Here is a 22,264-nt window from a genome sequence, read left to right as displayed (position 1 = left end):
CCCTGTTACTGAGTCCGCCAGCTCGCGGACTGGCGAACTCTACCCCTAAACCGTGAATGTGACCCCACCCAGTGTATATACAAGTGTGTGTGTGTGGTGCATTAAAATTAGGAGCAGGTGAACCGGAGCCGATGGAAATGATATTCCCACGCTCCGATCCACCCGCCACCCAAGCATGTTGCTGAGTGTATGTGGTGCATTAAAAAAAATAGATAGGGCGGGGGGGGGGGGGGGGGGGGGGCGGGTGGCGACACGGACAGGGGACCGCAGCACTGCTCTATACTGCGGCCCCCAACCGATGGCACCCCCACAAGCCCCCAAGCCCCCCCCCCCACCCACAAGTTGTGTGGTGTATTAAAATTGGAGGGGAGTTGTAGGGTGAAGACGGTGTTTCCACCCTACCCCACCCCCCAAAGTGTGTTATGTGCCCTATATGTCTATAAAAGTGTATTGTGCAAACCTAGTGTAGTGAGTTAAGAGGTGTGACCAGCGGGGCCCCCCCCAACCGGGCGGGGGCAGGAGGCGCACCGGCCCACCAAGCCCCCACCCACCCCACCAGGACCCCGGCGGGCAGATAAATATTTTCAATGATTTTATTGAAGGGCTTAGGCATGCACCGCATTAATAGCTCATTATGACCGCTCACCACTGATATATGTGTATATATGTGTATATATATATATATATATATATATATAGTTGTTTTTATTTCCATTTATATTTATTTTGGTATTACATTTTTGAATTATATTTTTTATATCCGTTTTTATTTTAACTTTTATTCATTTATTTAGTCATTTATTTTTAATTTTGGCAGTTTTGGTCCTCCATAACTATTCTGTTGTATTGATTGTGTCAGGCTATTAGACAAGGCATGGGCTCCATATGGTAGCATCTTAACAGCAAAGTGAGTTTTCCAGCTAATATGTTGCAAAGAATTGGTCAAATTACCAAATTCATGACCAGTGAATCATGATTGGGCAGGGTAAACATTTTTTTGACTAATTGATTCTCGGATGTCTGAACGATTCTGCTGAGTGATTTTCCTGCGGTCTGTGGTGGTGCTAAGAGTTTTTTTTCCTCGCCAGAGCTGACAATTGTAAATGTTAAATGTGTTCCATATTTTGGATTGCAAATTATTATGTGTGTGGCTGAGTTTGGGTGAGCCACGGACTCTGTGATTGCAACATCTAACGGAACAATAATCAATTAGGAAGCGACAAGAAGCTCACACTGTTGCTGCATACAAATAGAGGCGCAAGTGATTAGTCATCTACCACAGTAAAATTGACACAAAAATGAGTTGTGCATAAGCTTACAACCAAGCTTCTTCATCTCTCACATTTGAAAATTTGTATTTCATTCTTTAAAAGAAAAAAGAAATCAAAGGGGACAGAAAGAAGTCAAACATGTTATATCTGCCCCTAATCGACACCAAAAAAGATCAACACAAAATAAATGACAGCAAACAGTAGAGGTGTTAAAAAAAATTGATTCGGCAATATATCGCGATCTTACAGCGCACAGTTCACAAATCGATTCGATATGCGGCCGAATCGATGATTAAACATTAATTTTTTTAGGGAAATATTCAACAATACGTCTTACTTAGGGTTAGGGTTCACATATTAAGCATGGAATAAGCCTTAATATTTTTTTTCCAATGCTGTTCAAACATGAAACAGACTGCAACCTGTTTGTAAATACAGTGGCTCAGTTATAAGCCTGAAGTTTCAGATAAATACATTTTCTTACAAATCAAGTTTACTGATAAGTATTTTCCAAATTTGAGTAAAAAATAAATAAATCGCAATAATTAATTTATAGACTCGTATCGTGATTAATCGGAATCGAATCGTGATACGGATCGAATTGCCAGGTACTTGGCAATTCACACCCTTAGCAAAAATAATTCATTAGCATGACCTTGTGCTAAATATATTTTTCCAGTTATAGTGCTTTTATAATTAAAAAATAAATAAATACAAATAGACGGAGATGATTTAGTTTTATAATCCAGATTGTTCCACAAACTGACACCTTGAGTAGAAATACATCATTCTTTTTGTTTTGTTCTGTATTTAGGTTTAAAAAAAAAAAATCTGTTCCTCTTAATTTGTACTCAATTTCCTTATTTATTTATTTTTTTAATTTGATCTGCATGTTGATTAGGACAATTTCATGATGGGCTTTATAAATTATTTTAAGGCAGTTAAAATCCATCAATTCATTACATTTGAAAGTTTTTAGTTGTATAAATATTGGATTAGTGTAGTCTCTGTATCCACAACAGAAAGTGACACAAATAGCACATTTCTGTAAAAGAAAGATGGGTTCAATGTAGGTTTTGTCTGCACACCCCCACTCTTCAATGCAATAGGTCAGGTATGGAACAATCTCATTCAATTAAGATGTAAAACTCTTTTTTTTAACATGTATGTGTCATGCTTTATGTCTTGTTTAATTTGAAATGTGTCAAATTCTCAAATGAATTGTAACTTAGTTTAACAATAGAACATGTGGTATTGTCATCTTACATATATTTTATTTTTAATACAGTATATTTGTTGTCTCACAGAATCCATATGCACATTTACACTTATTTGAGAAAAAAAGCTTATAATAAGAAAACATGGAAATATTTAGTGTATCCTACAGTGTAGATAATTACAGAGTGCTGGGCAACCCGTTTCTTCCTGTTTACCCCAAAGGTGTTAATTTTATGAGCGAGTGAGCATCCTCTTGTATTCAACTGCTGCTCTACATGGTGGCAAAAAAAAAAAAAATGCAACGGTGGATATAAATGCCAGTTTTTTGTGATACAAAATGAGACCAAGACAAATCATTTCAAAACTTTTTCCGCTATTAATTGTGTACAACTGAATCTTTTCGAGTGATGAATTAAAGGTAAACAACTGTGATACTGTAATTGCACAAGTTAATCGAAACTGTGGCTGTGTTCAGAAGAATAAACCGTCGACATCCCAACTCGGGTTAAATAGGAGTCAGCACACACCTGCCACCATTGTGCCTCTCATTGCCCGAAATAAAGTTGAGATGCTCTCATAGACTTTTTCGGACATTTTATTGTTTTGTAGTATAACCTGAAGGTTTTGTGCTAACACTGACTGGTAGAGTATTTGGAACTGTTCATAATTGTCTTCACCATGACATGAAGTTTGCGGCACGCTCAAACGTTTCAAAAATCAGGCCCTAAGTTTCCAGGGTGGCATGTGTGGAATGTCTTGGTCAAATCATTTGCTGAACATGCGGAAGCATTCGGCGAAGGGCGGGTGTCAACTACGGGAAGCGACGGGAGACACAAGTGCTCGAGAAGAAAGATGTGTTTAATGGCGTGAGTCTGTCGGCGAGTACAATCACCAGACGCATCCCAAAAATCGGGGGCAATGTATATAGCCAGCTGCAGCAGAACATGAAAAAATTTGCCTTTTTTTCATGAGCACTGGATGAAAGCACGGATGTTCAGGTACACTATGGAGGACCAAAAGTGCCAAAATTAAATAAATGAATACACCATTAAATAATTATATAAATGTGTCATTAATTAAATGTTTCATTTATTAATCAAATATGGAATTAAATAAATCAATGTTATTAAATGTCATTAATTAATGAAATTACCTATGAGTATTTGTAAATATATATATATATATATATGTATATGTTTAATTAATTATATATATATATATTATGTATAATTATTTCTTGGTCACTGTGTTGCTGCGTTTCATGAATTAATTTTATCTGTCAAACTCACCCATCAAAGTTTGGTGGGCAGGTCCCAACACCTGATTGGTCACCCTGCTCACCAAGTCAAGGCAAATCCATTTCAGAATAATGAATGGATGCAGAGTGAGTAGCTAGTAAACACAATTTGATAGGTTAGGTGGCGCTATTCACCTTAATAGGTGTGTTACCATTAGACTCAGATTTACGCTCTCATGAGGTGCTTTTTGAGACGTGTTGAAATGGAAGTCACTTTTTTCGCATTTCCTGTTGTCATGTGACCCCGCCCGGTAAAAGGAAGTTGGTAGTACAGGGCTACTCGCTTTTGTGTCGGAATTGCTTCCAGAGGGGACAACAAGTCTTATTGAGCCAAGGCTGCCGAGGCTCCATACACACATACTATTTATTCTCGTGACGTTCATGAGGAGCCGTTAGCGTGACGTTACCGCCTACAAGAACTGCGAGATCTCGCGAGGGTCGAGGACATTACGAGAACTACGCCTCAGAAGTAAATAACTCTTCAATGGAAACACCTACAAGTCAAAACTGTACTAGCGAAATAGTAGAAATATCACTTTTATTTTTATGTTGGTTTTGCACAATAACAAGCCTCGATCACTCAGCAAAAAAAATCCATCACCGTAGCCGCCATTTTTCTAGCATAAGCATAAGCAGTCGATTAGACAAGATTTGAGTGAATCAGACCCGCCCTCTAATTTTGACGGGCCAGTTTGACAGATAAAATAAATTAATATATACAGTGTGTATATATATATATATATATATATATATATAAATTATATATAATTTCATGACACGTTTATTTAATTATTGGTTTATTTAATTAATAAGTGACATTTAATTATTTAATGCTGTATTCATTTATTTCATTTTGGCACTTTTGGTCCTCCATAGGACACAGCACAGCTGCTCATCTTTATTCGTGGAGTTAGCGCAAATTTTGACATGTGCGAAGAGCTGGCAGCCCTCCAAAGTCTCAAAGGGACTATGATGACATGCATGGGTATGCTCACTTTTTTGAATGATGATAAATTTTATCACAGTAGATTTTATTATATTTGTTTTATTAAACAAATATAATAACATCTACTGTGATCAAATCCATCACTACAAATAGTGGCGAAGGTAGTGAAATATTTTATGCTATGTAGGTGCTGCATCACTTAAGTTTGGTCTCTCAGCCTGCTTGTTTTGTGATTTTCACAGGGAGTTGATGAGAGAGAATGGCAAACAAAGGTGCCTACAAGCCTACTGGAACCTAAAGGTTTGAGAGACTGCTCATCACTAGCGTGCACAGGTAGACTCCTCGTGGTGCTCACACTTTTGCCCTTTTGCCCTCTCAAAAAAAGTGCCCTTTGAAAAGTTTGTGTTTTTTAAATAAACACTTTACTGAGGACAGGTTAATATTGACACAATCTTTTAGAAAAGCTGCATCAATCGCATGTGGAAAAAAACATTATGCGTCCCGCTCTCTCTTGTTCGCTCGCTTCCTTTGTCACGTGAACGTTAATTACCCACGGTCGCGGTGTGGGACAGACACACACGCATCTCCTTCCCCTGTTGTTCCACCCCAGCCAGGTAACAGTCATGAATCCAGTGAAATTGTATTGTTTGTTTGCCCTCTATTCCCTGCCTATAATCATTTTGTTGTGAAGTAGCATGTCTCATACAGCACAAACAACTGAGCATAAATTATCAGATATTAGCCACCTAGTGCTAATTCAATAATAGATAACGTGATAACCACCACATAGTAAGACTAATAACGGTGAAAGGAAGCTCTCTGTGATCCGTGCATTGAAAAGCATTGGACTTTGGATCATTGTAATTTCATTTGTGGGGATTATTTTGACTTTAAAATGTGATGAACTTTTGTTTGTGTCTGGTTTGTATTATGCTAGTAGTCACAGGCAAAAACAATCAAATATGTCATTGGTGATCGAAGCATTTGCGTTGAGTTGCATTGTGGAAATATCAGAAATGCCTGGATGTTTGGAATTGTCAATTGCCTGTAAAAAATAAAATGTTGCCTTCTTGTAATGACAACAGTCAGTCTTATTCATTCTCATGCCATTGGTCAGTTTGGTTACAATTGGTCTATTTATTTAGTAACTGTAGTATAATGCCTAGAAGGGAAAGGCTGGAAAGGGGAAAAGAAAAAGAGCTACAGCAAGCAGTCAACGGAAGCATCTCTCTGCTTCCTTGGATGAAATCAAAGACGCATGAAGATGAAAGGTCAGACTCAGAGACAAGGCCAGAGAGAGTCATGTTAACTAGAGTTTAGCTCTTTTTAAATATCCCATTTTAATATTGATTTGCTCTTTAAGGTCAATTGTATTGAAAAATATTTTCTTCTCTTTAAAAAAAAAAAGAAGTAGTTTGTACTAAATCAGCAGGCATGAAACTATTATTTAGTACAAATCATAACTGTAAGTTACCTCTATGCTACAAGTCTTGCAGCCAGGTTGCCCTAATAGGCTGTTATTAAAGCTAGCTGTGGGGTATTATTAATTATTATTATTATGTGTGTGTAATGTTTATTTAAAAACTTATATTGACATTTTGCAAACATCCGGGCAATTCTGATATGTCTCCAATTCAACAGTATGTTGCACCTCCCCTGATTGCATTTGCTATCAGCATAACCATCACAAATAATTTACATTGCTTGTTCTATGCAAGCCATATATGTTTATATTAAAATGTAATTACTAAGCTTTCCATAAACAGTTTCCAATAATTTTAGTATCACTTTGGTGTAAAACAGTATATTTTCAACTGCAGCTCATAGTTACAGTTACTAAAGTCAACCTCAGAATAGTTTCACTTGTATGTAGAATTGCTAACTCATTTTTACATGTTGAAATAATTTGAATTGAAACTAAACTAATGTGTTTTTGTATGCTGTTTAATATTGCTTCAATTCCACTTAGATCACAAATAGCCTAATTTATAACAGAGGTCCATTTTCTTTTTTCATTTTACCTCATGTTGGCTTTGCCGAAAAATTCCACATCAAAGTGTTAACTCAACCCCCATTTGCTTTACCACTAAAAACGATTCCTTCAGGAATTCACGTAATCATTTAACTATTCACTTTCGCTTCTTGCTTGCCATTTTCCCGTGTGTCTCCTAGGGGAGTGTGCATGGAAATTCCAGTGCATGCATTAGGTTCAGCTTGACGGGAAAAAGCATGGACTCTGGGAAAAACCCACTTGCTGCTCAGTATAAAACAAGAGGAGGATGTCAGAAGCCTCCCACTCCTTTCTTTACACTTCCAAGCGGAGCTCTTGTGAGGACAGAAAAATGGCTTTGGCTATGAACAGCTTTGCTCTCCTGCTGGTTGTTGTGGCCGGATTTTGCATACAGCTTTATCGAGGTGAGTTCAAGTGCGAATTTAGAATAATGTTCTTTTCGTTTGTTCTTAACTATACCCAAATAATCTTGATTGTAGCTCATGACTTTCCTGGTCGTTGCTCATGCCACAACACAATCAAATTCATCAAAGGCAATATGTCCGATTTCCAAGTGCTTGAAAAGAGACCCGGGTGTGATAAAACAGAACTCATGTAAGTGAAGACATGAAGCTTGAGCCTCTTGTTTCTTGTATTGCGCTGACTTTGTCCCCCCCACCCCCCTTCTCCGTCAGTGTGACTATGAGCAGGCCATACAATGCCACTGAAAAGATCTGCATGAACACCGAGGGAAGGCTGGCCAAAGCTTTTTTTAGGTGCTGGGAGAGGTAAGACATACACATAACAACTCTTAACTTTAAATGGATGCACATTACACACATCACATCATCGGAGCCTCTTGAAAATCAAATGCATGTAAGCTCCTAAAAGAATCGGCATGCTATTACAGTTCTTTACCGAGGAAGACAAACTCACACCAACTCCTCCAGATGTTTTGTATTAGTGTGTTGGCTTATACCCAACTTTTCCTCCCCTCACTTTTTCAAGGATCAACAAAGATGAGAAACGAAAGATCGAGTGCATCGAAAGAAAAAGAAAGGCAGAGTGAAAATCATGCGCAGCAGAACTCCAAGGAAGGAATTGCACCAGAGCTCCACAAGTCACGTGAAGACTGAGGCACACGAGCCCAAGAATGCTGAAAGTAGAGTTTGGAAATAGATAGTTGCAAAAGGAAACAGGATGGGGATACCTTGCAGTGCAGAATAAAAGTTAAGGAAATCAGGGGTTGCAGTATGTACACAAATATGTTCATGTTTTCTAACAGCAAGTCTGTGTGAAGTCAACTGTTGATATCCAATCACCTTGGAATGTATACTATTTATGGAAATTTATTTATTTTTGTATAAATGTTATTTCTTTACTGCCAGAAATTAAGTAAATAAAGTTGATTTTGATAAATCTGTGTACATTCTAATTTCTTACCAATAAATCCTTAGTAAGGGTGTAAATGAATGACTATGGAGCATCTGTTCCCATCTGGCATATTTTAACTATCCTAATGAAACCTGTGGCTCAACAGCAACCTCGCTAAATAACATAAATTGTAATTATTCTGTAGTGCAGGGACATCTGGCACTTGAGCATGTTGAAGTGACTTTGTGGAAGGGAAGAGCAATTAATTGTTTAGACAGAAGAACGCTTTCTCTTCAGTGTGAGGACATCTTGCACGATTGCAGTTTAAAGATGCCCTGGAGAATTATTATTGCAGCTGCAAGCTGCGTGAGACGCATTTCTGAACCATCTCATCACACTGTTGACAGGGACGAGACTTGTATCACATTTGTAACAGCTTTTATAATGTGTAAAATACACCATCAATTATTGCAAAAATGCTGTTCGGGTTGGGCAACAGCCATCTATTTTCTATACTCTCTCGTCTTTATTTGGTTCATGGGTAAGAGGCAGGATACCCTCTGGACTAGCTGCCAACCAATCACATAACTTACAAACATTACATTTTACATTAACACCAATGGACAAATCAGATTATTCACTTGAGTGGCACACAAATGTAAATTAAAAAAAATTTAAATCAACTTTTACACACAAAAAATCTGCAAAGTGTGAACACAGCAAACCGCTTACTGGAGCTAAGTGTCAAGACAGCAACACCCACAAACAATCAGAAACTAAAGGCGACAAAGCATCTCCACTCAGAATTTGCTGATGTTCACGGGCTCCAGGCTTTAAAGTACCACTAAGAAACTTTCAACCTTAATAAAACATTTTCATAACTCTTCTGATGAAACATCGACTTAAAACTAGTTGAATGGTACCTTTGCCATGGCCTGAGGGGATCTGTATAATTTTTCCTGGCACTAAGGAACTTTGAGGCGGATGGTAGGAACACTGCCACACCAAAAACTAAAAATGTGCTTGGCTGTTCGGTGGCTGATTGATAAAAGGCTACAACAACAAACACAAATCCATTATGTATTTTTATGTACCTGTACTAGCAGCACAAACACCATAACAAGGGTAACAACAACATTTTATTATGGTGAGGTCACTATGGTAATTGTTATGAATGATACAAGCGACATAAAAACTGGGGTATTTTGTAGATATAACATAAATGTTGTCAGGGTTACATTTAAATCTTCCTCAAATGATGCAACTTAGTGAGACAGGAATCAAGGACCACACCCAAGTTTGTCTTTCTGTAAAAAGGAGGAAGTGGATGCCCTCAGCACCAAAGGACGTCCTGCCTCCACCACCTCGCTCTGCACATTTATTCACAAGTTTAGAAGGCGGAACAAAAGGCGGTACTAAACTCACAATGATAAAAAACATGCATCTGGTATGTGTGTGGGTGTAGCATTTCAATTAGCAAATAGTAAAGTGCTTATTCTTGTGATAACTTATTGTACAATTTTTCCAACAAATGTGAAGCCACATTTTGATGTAACTATATTAGCAGTGCCCTCCTTAACTCTTTGACCGCCATAAACGTTATATAACGTTTAGTAAAAACCTACGGAGGGGCGCAGAGGACGTTAAAAGACGTTCACTATTTTTTTGTTTTTGTTTTTTTGGAAACGGGTGGAGGAAAGCCTTGGGCAGCTGTGCTGAAAGTATCAAGCAGATCTAGTTAGTAAAATGACTCGTTTTGGCCCCTAGATGGCAGCGATGGCTCTCTTTGGACAAGATTGGGTGGGCCGCCCACCGTGGGCGTCAGTAGAAGACATGAGGCGGAGCTTGAGTGTTGAGGGGACAATGGCTGATGATGCAACAATGGCTGATGAAGCAACAATGGCGACCGGTTGCAAGCAGCTCACGCTTGAGCATTTTTTTCAAAGACGGAAAGCATCGATCAATACTAAAAAGCGCATTGATGTCGACGATGATGATGATGGTGACTTCGAGCTTGACGCCAAAGTTGGAAGCCTTGACGCGACCGTTATGATCACGTAGTAAGCCTCACCGGCTAGCGAGGCTAACGCCGGAAAACGCGGAGCACAACCGAATACAGGCGGACGATGAAGAGTAGTCGAAAAGCATCGATCAATGCATTGATGATGATGACTCCCGAGGTTGACGCCGAAGTTGGAAGCGTTGACGCCGAAGTTGGAAGCATTGACGCGGCCGCTATGAATACGTAGTAAGCCTCACCGGCTAGCGAGGCTAACGCCGGAAAACGCGGAGCATAACCGAACACAGGCGGACGATCGGACGATGGAGAGTACCCCGAGTCCAATGCATATTCATCGGAGGAGCGGGTACAGTCTGATCACAGAGAAGGCACTGGTTCTGGACTACGAAGTCACCATGAATGGAGTGGATAAGATGGATCAGAACATGAAGGACATGAGGAAGCCACACGTAACACCACCGTAACGTAACCGTAACATGATCCTGATAGTAGACGTGATGGCAACACACACTGCAGTATATACTTGCTATTCCCCGGAAAAAACGGCCGGCAAGAAAGTGCACGCGAAGGGGCAATCGCAGTGAAACTAATCTGTTGTGCAAATCATGTTGCGTCTCCTTGCACGCAGGGGAGTGTTACACAAAAAGAAAAACTGTCGTTGAAACATCCACATAATTGTAAATAGTACCACAGTTGCACACATTTGTAAATAGTTTGTCAAATTGTTGTCAAATTGTTACACTGTTGAATGTAAATAAACGTATTTTGCTATCAAAAAACACTTTTTCATTCTTGGTGGTAGTGTTTTATAGAAGTAAAGCACTATTTAGGTGTTTGTGGCATCATTCATGGACAAAAAGAAGTGTAAAATTCACTAGAGTGCATGAAATAATATCGTTTCACTAAAAGCTTGATTTCTCCGTATTTTGGATGAAACTAACCATTTTCTATTGTTGATTGCTAAAGAACGGAATAAGGTAGAAACAAACTTTTTTTTCTGATGAAAGATGAAAGTTCAATCTTTCATGTGGTAGTATGTGTGTTTCCATAGTCCAAACAGAACATTTTCTGTGGACCTTGAAAGATCAGTCAAAATGCTTAAATCGGCTGGCACTGACAGCATCCCTTTTCTGAAAACGTCTGGCAGTCAAAGAGTTAAATGGGCCAACATAACAATGAACCACAAAACAAAAATAAGTCCATGAGTAACTCACTCCCCTTAACGCTAAATTAACTCTCTCAATACATATGACGTATCAATACGTCATAAGCGTCATAGAAAATGAGAAATAAGAAAATGAGGATGATGTTCTAATTATCTTTTTCTTTCTTTTTTTAAGAAAAAAAAGACCTTGCAATTTAAGGCACATACTCCTCTACATGAAGAGTGGTTGACAAACTAGCCTATGTTCACATCACTGAAAAAGAGGCAACGAAAGAAAGCAAGGCTATATTTGTCGGACTACCGGTACATTAAAAGCAGCCAGCTGTGCACTCACTGCTAACAGCTAGCGACTAGCCACTAACACCAGAAACTTGTGCCGAGACTGCTGACGACGTGAGAGAGAGAGAGAGAAAGAGAGAGAGAGAGAGAGAGAGAGAGAGAGAGAGAATGTGCACGCCCGCGTGAGTGGGACCGTTGCTACATGTCGAGGAGGTTATGGCAAGCCCTTTGAGCATTTATTCCATATCCTTGATATCTGACAGTAGTGTTTCCTAACTAGTAAAGCCTTCGTCAGAACTAGGTGGACATTCAGCCATACTAGTTCTGCGCTTTGTCGTACTACTTGTACAAAAACACTGACATGTCACCCATTTCTGCAACTTGTGCCACTTTAATCCAACTAGTGCTGACACAAGTTTAACTAGTGACACACACAAGCATGCATGTAGTGCCAAACTCGCAGCTAGTGTTGGAGGATGCTTTTTCCTCCGCGTGTTCGTTTAATTTCGGGTAGTGAGAATGTTGGTTATCCGAATACAGGCTGGAGACGATGAACAGTTCCTTCAATGCTTTTATTTGCAGAATATTCCGGGCACAAATGAGTTACAGACAATGGCTGTAGCAGATCATAAGTGCGAAGTTACAGAGGACTTACAACATTCTTATACTATCAGAAGGGCGGTACCACAAAGTTTCCAGTAAACAGTTCATCAAGGTTAACTGATAAGCCAACGTGCAGAGATACGCAATATCACTCAAGGACACATCTAGCCACAGAACAGCGCTCAACTGAGGAAATGAGGAAGTTATACAGTCATGACTAAATCTGGGTAGAAGACACACTTCACTCTAGTCAGCTTTTTTATGCACTAGTTGCCCACTGGACCAAACAAGTAATGTTCAAAGTCTTACTAGTTAACTAGTAAGGCACAAAAGCTCTAACATGTTTACTAGTTGACCGTGAATTATTCTAACATGTTAACTAGTTACCTCTGATTTCCTCCACTAGCTTACTAGTGAGAGCTAAAATACCTTCTTGTTAACTAGTGAATGACAAAACACTGACATGTTAACTAGTGAAAGCCTCTTTAAGTCTACATGTTGAACTAATGACACTCAAACGTTTTTACCAGTCAACTAGTGATGCCCAAAATTTCCACGAGTTACACTAGTGAGATATTTTGACTGAACTAGTTCAATAGTGAGGTCCAACATGCTCACTAGTCAACTAGTTTTACAGTCTTTTGAATTTGCTAGGTAGCTATGATGCCCAAATATTCACTAGTAGAACAAGTGAAAACCAAATTGCTCACTAGTGGCACTAGTTACGCTAAATGCAAATCAGGAGGCCGGACAATGCCATAAGTGGGTAACTCCTATTGGCTCTATGATCAGAGCTCAACCCAGGAAAAATGTAACCCTGTAAAGCCTGAATTTGAGCTTCCACAGTCATTTACTGCCCCTTGTATCTATTCAAAATCAATACAGTGCAGTCACTTACCACTTTATATGCTATATTAAATAAAAAGGAATCCAGTGCAACAGTTCTGAAATAAATTCGCCCTTCTTGAGGATTTGAATTGCCATTTGTTGTTAAATCTGTTCAAACTGCCGGTGGTAGGAAATGTATCCTGATTGGCTGTCCGAAGTCACGCAGATCTTGTCTGGTGCATCCTGGGTAATAAAGGCGGAGTAAGAACTTGTCTGGACGAGTAAGTGTTCAAAGTGCTTGCCGGCAAGCACTTAGTATATTTATTCCTTAAAGTGTCCACTATATCAAGGATATCAAGCAATGCATGTCAACATGCACACAAGGATGTCAAAATGCTCACCGAGCTTGATATCCGTGATATCAAGCTCAGCGTGCCTACTAGTAGGCTAGTAGACACATTACATTGACCTTACAAGATAACAAGTACGCTTACATTGAGCATACATGTTAACAAGTAAGGTTTTATTGAGTGTATATGTTAACAAGGAAGGTTTTATTGAGTGTACATGTTAACATGTAAGCTTACATTGAGCGTACATGTTAACATGTAAGGTTATATTGAGCTTACATGTTAACATGGAAGCTTACATTGAGCTTACATGTTAACAAGTAAGCTTTTATTGAGCGTACATGTTAACAAGTAAGCTTACATTGAGCGTACATGTTAACATGTAAGCTTACATTGATCTTACATGTTAACATGTAAGCTTTTATTAGGTGTACATGTTAACAAGTGAAGTGTGTCTTCTGCCCAGATTTAGTCATAACTGTTTTAATTTCCTCATTTCCTCAGTAGAGCTTTGTTCTGCGGATATATCCTTGAGTGATATCGCTATCTCTGCCAGGTGTAGTCATGACTGTATAACTTCCTCTATTCCTCAAATTATGTTTGTTCTGTGTCTGGATAGTGTTCTTGAATGTTATCGTGCGCGTCCGGGTAACTTTGTTGAACTGTTTACTGGAAACTTTGTGGTACCGCCCTTCAAGATAGGGTTAGGGTATACGAATGTTGTCCTCTGTAACTTCGCACCTGTGAGAAGCTACAGCCATTGTCTGTAACTCATTTGTGCCCCGGAATATTCTGTAGAAATAAAAGCTTTGAAGGAACTGTTCATCGTCTCCAGCCTGTGTTCAGATAACCAACATTCTCACAACCCGAAAGAAAACGAACACGCGGAGGAAAAAGCTTATCCTCTAACAATTGGTGACCCCCGACGTGATTTCGGGCTGAGGTGTTGGTCAACAGACAGAACATCTGGCGCCAAAGTAATTAAAAGTAAGAGGACATTTATCCTCCTAGTTGATTTTCTTTCTGTTGACTACTCCGAGACCTGTTTTCATGTCATTTAATTTGTGACTAAATTGTATATGAGATCTAAGTGAATTGATATTAGTAAATCTAAAATACAAGGTTGTTTCGTTCCATTACGGAATCTTAGAAACAAGAAATCCTTGTTTTTGGATTTTACTAAGACATTAAATATACGAGGTTGTTTCGTTCTACTTTAGAATCTTAGAAACTGAAGTCCTTGTGTATGGGGTAACGCTACGAAGAAATAAGTGCATAAGAAATAAATGAGAGAAGAGAAATAAGAGAATAAAAAGTTTGAGTGGTTTTGATAAATTAGGGTTCGGGTGCTTTTGTTTGGTCCTAGTCAAGTACTTTTGAATTAAGAGGAATAGTTCGACCACTTCTGAGAAATTAAGGCTTGGACACTTTTGTTTGGGAATAAGCAAGTGTCTTTGAATAAGGAAAAAGAGAAGGCCTATGTGAAACTGTGGTTCAGTTTAAAAAAAAATGGATGAGGTAGTGTTGCGAGAATGGATGGTTTCCTACAATGTCTTCAACTGCGTGTTTGGTGATATTAATGAGAGAAACGGAAAAAATCTTGTGTTAAAAGAGCGGCGGCTCTAAAATTGGAAGTGAAAAAAAACTAAACTAACAGGTTGTCTCTAAAAGGTAGAAAGGTGAGAGAGAATGCTAAGAAAGTTGTGTAAATGAAAACGAGAGCAAGAATGATGGCGATGGGAACACGCAGCTAGAGGCCCTTCGAATGAGAAAGTGGAAAACAGGTTGTACATTGCTCAGTTACAGAATCAAGTAGCAGAATTTAAGTGTCATGTCCAGAATCTTTCAGGTGCCCACCCTGACTCCGTTCTGGACCGAACCAGATGTCCTGAAGACCCCGAAGAATCTTCCAAAGGTCCAGCTTTTCCTCCTCATCGGCCTGTGACTCGTTCCCAAATCTTGCAGGCACCCATGTTAGCTAAAGTTGACCCGTCCACTGGTAACCCTGCTATGTTTTACAAACCTTTCTCTCCCACTTATGTGAGTGTGTTGATGCAGAAACTTCCGCCTATGCAATATGGTGGTGCCAATTGGCTTCAAGCAGTGCAGAGAGCGGTTACGGGACAAATATTAATAGCAGGTGATATCCGTGTTTTTTTTATACAATTATGGCCGCTTTTATAGTGTAAATTTTGTTTTTTTATTCTCTCCCTGATAATTAGGCTTTTACGCGAGAAAATTATTTAACCTTGTCTATAGCCTTAGATGCTTTGTTTCCCCTCCCTGAGTGTGTCATTTCAGATCTGGTGTTCGCTCCCAAAGCAGATGAGGAGGCCGCGGCTTTTGTTGATTGGGCCCTCAATGAGGACACGCCCCTACGGCCTCCGCCTTGCATGCGCAAGTGTTCCGAGTAGCTATTTTGAAGGGCGTTCCCAAGTCTGTGGCACAGGCCATGGAGGCCGATCCGGATCTTCCCAGTGCTGAGGTTGACCGGTGGTTGTCACATCTTCGACCTCATTTGAGAAGACATGCTAAAGAAAAAGAGTCTAAGGTAGACAAACACAAAAGTACAGAAACACAACTTGCTATGTTGCAGTTGCAAAATCTGAAAAAGCAGGAATAAACCACTCTTGCTGTGATCTCATCTCCCTCTGTCGATTCCGAGTGCATGATGATTCAAGCAGGTTCATTCATGGGTCAATGTGCGCCCCCTGGTGGCCGTAACATGTGCTTCAATTGTTGACGGCCTGGTCATTGGGCCCGCGATTGCAGACAGCGACCTCAAGCGTCTGGGTGGAGAGGCAGAGACCAACAAACTGCACGTGGCTACAAACGAGGAGTCAGAGGATATCCTGCACAGCAACAAGGATATTCCCCGGTGTCAAACCAACAGTATCTGCCTCCCTCTGGTGGGCAGTTTCCACAATGATGAGATCTCCTCATCGCCACATGCCCTCTCATCAAATGCAAGCCCTGATGGACTTATCCTGGAATTTCCGGATGGTAACACCTACTGCTGCTCGGCCTCCTCTGCCTCCAGCGCCATCTCCCAGTTCCCGCTTGTTAAACAACGCCCTGTGGCATGCGCCACTGCCGACATCTACTGGGCAAAAGTGGATATTGACTCCAGTGGTTGGCTCGAAGCTGAGCTCCCTGGTCACCTTGGGTTCGTAATCTCAGATCTTATGATATGGTAACTGATTGTATGTATTGCACTCTGTACTATGGCAGATCAGGGGATGAGATCTATAGCGAGGCATTTCAGGAAATTGAAAACAACATATGGGTATTGAACATGGGTGATTTGTTTGCAGGCAAACCAGGTGTTGCCTTTTCGGTGTTCCTGACTCCTGAACAACTCCCACATGTCTCCTTGATGATCTCGCCTCAGCACACAGCGAAGGATCTCGGTCCGTTTGTCCTGGCATGCACACAGGCCACTGATTGGCAAAATTCATTTAAATCTCAATTGCTCTATTCCCTGTCACTTGATGCTTATTGGATTTAGTCTAATACATTTTTACCCACTTCCGTTTTGGAGCACCAGCTTCTGGATAGGCACCATGGGCGTGAAACAACCGACAGGGATTTTGCTGGTTACCTTCTTGATTCCCTTTCCACATCGCTGTGGTCTATGGATCCCACTGATGTTGGTCTCTGCAACGTCTCACCTGTTGTGTTTCAGATGAATCCAGGACAAATATATGTTCCCCAATACTCTGTAAAAGAGGCTGGGATGATTGGCATTTCGGAAACAATTGACGGTTTGCTCAAAGCAGGAGTGATGTGTGAAATTCCCGGCTCTGATTATAACACGCCTATTTTACCCGTTGAGAAGAAAGATACTGGAAAGTTTCGCATGGTCCATGACCTGCGAGCGATTAATGCGGCCGTCTTAACTCCTACTTTGTCTGTCCCGAACCCTCACTCGGCATTGTCCCAAATTACATCAACCCACACTCATTTCACTTGCATTGACCTGGCTAATGCTTTCTTTTGCATTCCACTCCATCCTTTAATGAAGTAATTTTTTGCTTTCACTTGGAATGGTGTTTGCTACTCCTACAATCGCCTGCCTCAAGGCTTTGTCCTTTCACCTAGACTCTTCAACGACTGTCTTCACCAATTGCTGTCTCCACTTGAACTGCCCCCTGGTGTTCTCCTGGTGCAATATGTGGATGACCTCTTGCTGGCAGCTCCATCTGAAACTTCTTGTCTTGAAGCCACCAGGTCTTTGCTTTCTCATTTGGTCTCTGTTGGACTGAAGTGTTCCAAGTTTAAACTCCAGATTGCCCGATCACAGGTTTCCTTTCTAGGACGTCCGATTTTACGCCACAGAACAGGAATGTTTCCCTCTCACAAAGACGATATCCTCCATCACCCAAAACCAACAAATGTCAAAACCATGATGGCTTTTCTTGGTCTTTGCAACTACTCCATACATCATGTTCCAAACTTTGTTGAACTCACTCACCCACTCCGACAGATGGTCAATGAACAGGGTATGCGAAACCTTTCTAACACTCTTTGTTGGACCACGGAAGCAGACACTTCCTTCATCTCCTTGAAACAGCATCTTTCCACTGCTGCAGCTCTTGCAATTCCTGATTACAGTCGCATGTTCTATCTTAACATGTCTGAAAAGGTCAGCAGTGTTTCTGCTGCCCTTTATCAGAAGGGGGAAGGAGGAAGTCGACAAGTTTGTCTGTATGCATCAACTCCATTGGAAAAATACGAGCAAAGACACCCAATTTGCGCTTCTTTCTCATCTGGTCTAGCCAAAGTGATTCAGAAAACATTTCACATTGTTCTCCATCACCCGCTGACTGTGCGAACATCACACAGTACAGTCCAGTACGTCACAAGTCAAGCTTTCACCATGACCGGAGGAAGACAAAGAAAAATTGAAGCAATTTTAACACAACCGCATATTCTCTTTACTCATGAAGGAGTAAACATGGCTGAAGGTCTGCTCGAAGGAGAACCGCATTGTTGCATATAAAGAACTACGGAAGAAAACTCACTCCGCACTGAACTCTATGAGACACCTATTGACAACCCGGACTTGATCCTTTTCACAGATGGATGTTGCTTCAAAGGCAACGATGGCCTACAATCTGGATTGGCAGTAACCCAACCCACAGAAACATGTTTTGAAGAAGTCCAAGCAGAAAGAATTTTAGGCTCTCAGTCAGCACAAAGAGCTGAAATTTTGGCATTGACAGCAGCTCTCAAATTGGCAGAAAACTAGTCAATAAATATTTACACAGATTCGGCGTATGCACGCATGACAATTCATGTTGCATTAAAAGAATAGTAGCGAAACGATTTCCAAACTGTAACCGGTACACCCATTAAACATCAGGATGATATTCTTAAATTACGAGATGCTTTAATGCTCCCAACAGCGGTGGCAGTAATAAAATGTAAAGGTTACTCTCGAACTAATGATTTTGTATCGGCAGGAAACGAATCAGCAGATAGAGCAGCAAAAAAGGTTGCAGGGTACCGACCAACACTCCAACTAACTGTAAGTGAGTCTGAATGTGACAATCTACAGGAGGTGATAGTAGAAACAGTTAAGTTGTGGCAGGAAAAAGCAAGTCCAGAAGAATAGAGTGTGTGGAAGTCGAAAGGGGATGTCAAAGATGAGGATGGCATATGGCGAAAAGAAGGTAAATGCATTCCATCTCAGAAACAATCGAAAAATCTAATTTCTGGAGCCCATGGAAAATGCCATGTAGGTGTGGAAGAAACACTGAGACGACTCCACTCCTGGTGGCATCCTTTCATGAGACAAATTGTTAAAGGTGAACTGCAGGACTGCAGCGTTTGCAGTAGGTATAACAGTATGCCTACAACAAAACAACCGCAGGGGGTACACGATCCGGACGTGGACGCCCCTGGACAGGGGATTTCAATGGATTTCACTGACATGATTAAAACAGTGTCAGGTTACCGGTATTTGCTAGTCATAGTAGATTCCTTTTCAGGATGGCCAGAGGCATATCCCTGCAAATCTGAAACAGCAAGTATAGTGATAAAACATTTGGTTAATCACTACATTCTAACGCATGGGTTTCCTAGAAAAATCAGATCAGACAATGGAACTCATTTAAAAAACAAACATCTCCAGGCTGTAGAAAAAATGTTAGGTTTGAAACATCATTTTGGGTCTGTGTATCATTTACAATCGTAAGGACAGGTTGAGCGCATGAATAGGAACATCAAGGAAAAAATAGCTAAGGCTTAAGCTTTTCATCCACGTTTAATTGGTTGTAAGCCCTTCCATTGGCATTAATGAACGTTCGAATGTCATTAAATTCTTCTAAAGGTTGGACTCCATTCGAGTGTCATACAAACAGACCGTTTCCTGCACCCACAGCTCCATTGACTGCGGCTGAAGTTCCAGGCCCACCTTGGCTCAAACAACTAACCATCAATTTCTCTATTTTGACAGAAAGACAACCAGGCGCTCCCCTCGAACTGAATATTTGTGAATCTGTGTGGTTAAAAGTAATTAAACGAAAATGGTCTGAACCCAGGTGGAAAGGTCCTTTTCAGGTCACTGAGCAGACAGTCACAGCAGTCCGTCTTGAAGCAAAGGGGGACACGTGGTTCCACATCTCGTCTACAGGACCCGCCAGATCCGCCTCAGGCTCAGCGATCCCACCACCTGACGACGAACGGAAAACCACGTCTACTGGTCCAGTGTCAGCTTCCCCCTGTTGATGACATCATTCAACAAAGGTTGATTTCACAGTATATGGGCAGAATAACCCCGTTGAATCAACCTGGGACCAGGTAGTCTAACTCTAAGGTCCTGGAGAAACCGCCTGCGCCTTGGTTCAACTCATCACTGTAGAACAGGCGCAAGACCCTCCTCCCGTCTCACCATGGCATTCCCGCTCAGACTCTCCTGGTTTTGGTGTGTCTCTCCTGGTCGTCCAGCTCACCAACACGACGCTTTCGTCGATTCCTTCATGATCCTGCCCCGGCGGACATCTGGCACCCCATGGACAGGGGACATCCCTTAACTATCAACATGTGGTACACATATGCTTACTCAACTGCAAAATATTTTAATGAATCAAATTGTTCTCTAATGCCACATACTGCTAAACAACCTTCTCTCTCATTGTTGCGTGCTTTTGCTTCTTATTCTACTGATAAGATGATAATGTCCAATATTTCCACACAACCCTTGCTTAATGTTGCGGCAGCCGTCTGCGACGCCGCTAGTACCTTTTTTAAATTTAGTTCATTTCATGTATCGGACTCTTTTGAGTCCGAAAGGGGGATTGAAGTGTGTCTTCTGCCCAGATTTAGTCATAACTGTTTTAATTTCCTCAGTAGAGCTTTGTTCTGCGGATATATCCTTGAGTGATATCGTTATCTCTGCCAGGTGTAGTCATGACTGTATAACTTCCTCTATTCCTCAAATGATGTTTGTTCTGTGTCTGGATAGTGTCCTTGAATGTTATCGTGCACGTCCAGTTAACTTTGTTGAACTGTTTACTGGAAACTTTGTGGTACCGCCCTTCAAGATAGTATAAGAATGTTGTAAGTCCTCTGTAACTTCTCACTTGTGAGAAGCTACAGCCATTGTCTGTAACTCATTTGTGCCCGAAATATTCTGTAGAAATAAAAGCTTTGAAGGAACTGTTCATCGTCTCCAGCCTGTATTCAGATAACCAACATTCTCACTACCCGAAAGAAAACAAACACGCGGAGGAAAAAGCTTATCCTCTAACACAAGCAAGCTTACATTGAGCGTACATGTTAACATGTAAGCATACATTGAGCTTACATGTTAACATGTAAGCTTACATTGAGCTTACATATTAACATGTAAGCTTACATTGAGCTTACATGTTAACAAGTAAGCTTATATTGGGCTTACATGTTAACAAGTAAGCCCAAAAATGTCTCTTCTGACACGACTATAGTGTCCATTTTTTAGCCCACTGGTCACTCTCTGTCTATGCACTGTATATTGCACTGTATCTATACAGTGCAAAAGTAGTTATCTAGTTATTTAAGAATAAAACAAACAAACTGAAAACAGCCACAATGCTTATTGAGTTTAGTGGTGGGGGCGAGATGAATTAAGCATGTGTTGTTGTTTTTTTGTTTGTTTGTTTTTTGTAAATACAGTTTATTTTCTTTAGAGTTAATGCGGTCCAGGCACTTAAGGGTTAAAGCTTCAAGACATCTAATTTGAATATCGACCAATCAGAGTTCTTGTCCCACCTGCTTCATTTGCATGCAGTCCACTAGTGAACGTGTTGGCGTTTGAGTCCCATTAGAGATATCTATGGTCTATTGTTGCATTTTGCATGTTGACGTGTAAGGGCCGAATGACCACTGGTATCACCAGTTGCGTTTTGTCTTACCTTAGTGGTTCACTTGTAAGGTTTAAAATTAATTACTAGTTAACTAGGAAGGCATATAATGTCCACTAGTTACACTAGTTAGGATCTTCCCAACCTTACTAGCTGACTAGTCAGGTACAAAATGTGATCTAGTGAACTAGTAAATGCAAATATACCCACTTGTGACACTAGTTGGGCTCGTTTTGACCTCACTTGTTAACTCGTGAATCACTTGATTTCTCTCTTGCAAGGTAGTTACATCCAGACTGAGTCACTAGTTAACCAGTGACACTGATGTTTATTTAACTAGTTAACTAGTGAAAGGCATTTTCTTTCACAAGTCAGACCAAGAAATAAACTTGTTCAAGATTTGACAGAACATGTTAGACATTTTTCCTACATCTTGGGCGTGTCTTTTAACTAGTGGACCCTTATGTAGCACTGGTAAGCAACTGTACACAACTAGTATAACAAATATCTAACATGTAATGAATTTTGTTGCACTAGGTAATGTTTCTAGTATAATAGGCGTCATCTATCTCATACTA

At 40.5% G+C, this 22,264-nt stretch overlaps 1 protein-coding gene across 1 annotated transcript; it reads left to right on the top strand.

Moving 5' to 3' along the window:
* Positions 1 to 4,589: 4,589 nt before the first annotated feature.
* Positions 4,590 to 8,141, top strand: LOC147170274 (uncharacterized). Its single transcript, XM_086083777.1, has 6 exons — positions 4,590 to 4,771; positions 4,975 to 5,065; positions 6,905 to 7,147; positions 7,223 to 7,337; positions 7,418 to 7,510; positions 7,731 to 8,141. Exons 3-6 carry the CDS (start codon positions 7,012 to 7,014, stop codon positions 7,789 to 7,791), a joined length of 405 nt encoding a protein of 134 aa, XP_085939903.1. The 5' UTR covers positions 4,590 to 4,771; positions 4,975 to 5,065; positions 6,905 to 7,011; the 3' UTR covers positions 7,792 to 8,141.
* The last annotated feature ends 14,123 nt before the right edge of the window (positions 8,142 to 22,264 follow it).

This window comes from Leptonotus elevatus, chromosome 8 (genome assembly GCF_054856555.1).
Source record: "Leptonotus elevatus isolate MCC_2025b chromosome 8, RoL_Lele_1.0, whole genome shotgun sequence".
Classification (NCBI taxonomy): domain Eukaryota; kingdom Metazoa; phylum Chordata; class Actinopteri; order Syngnathiformes; family Syngnathidae; genus Leptonotus; species Leptonotus elevatus.
Note: the sequence above shows the minus strand (reverse complement) of the source record. Positions and strands in the feature narration are given on the sequence as shown.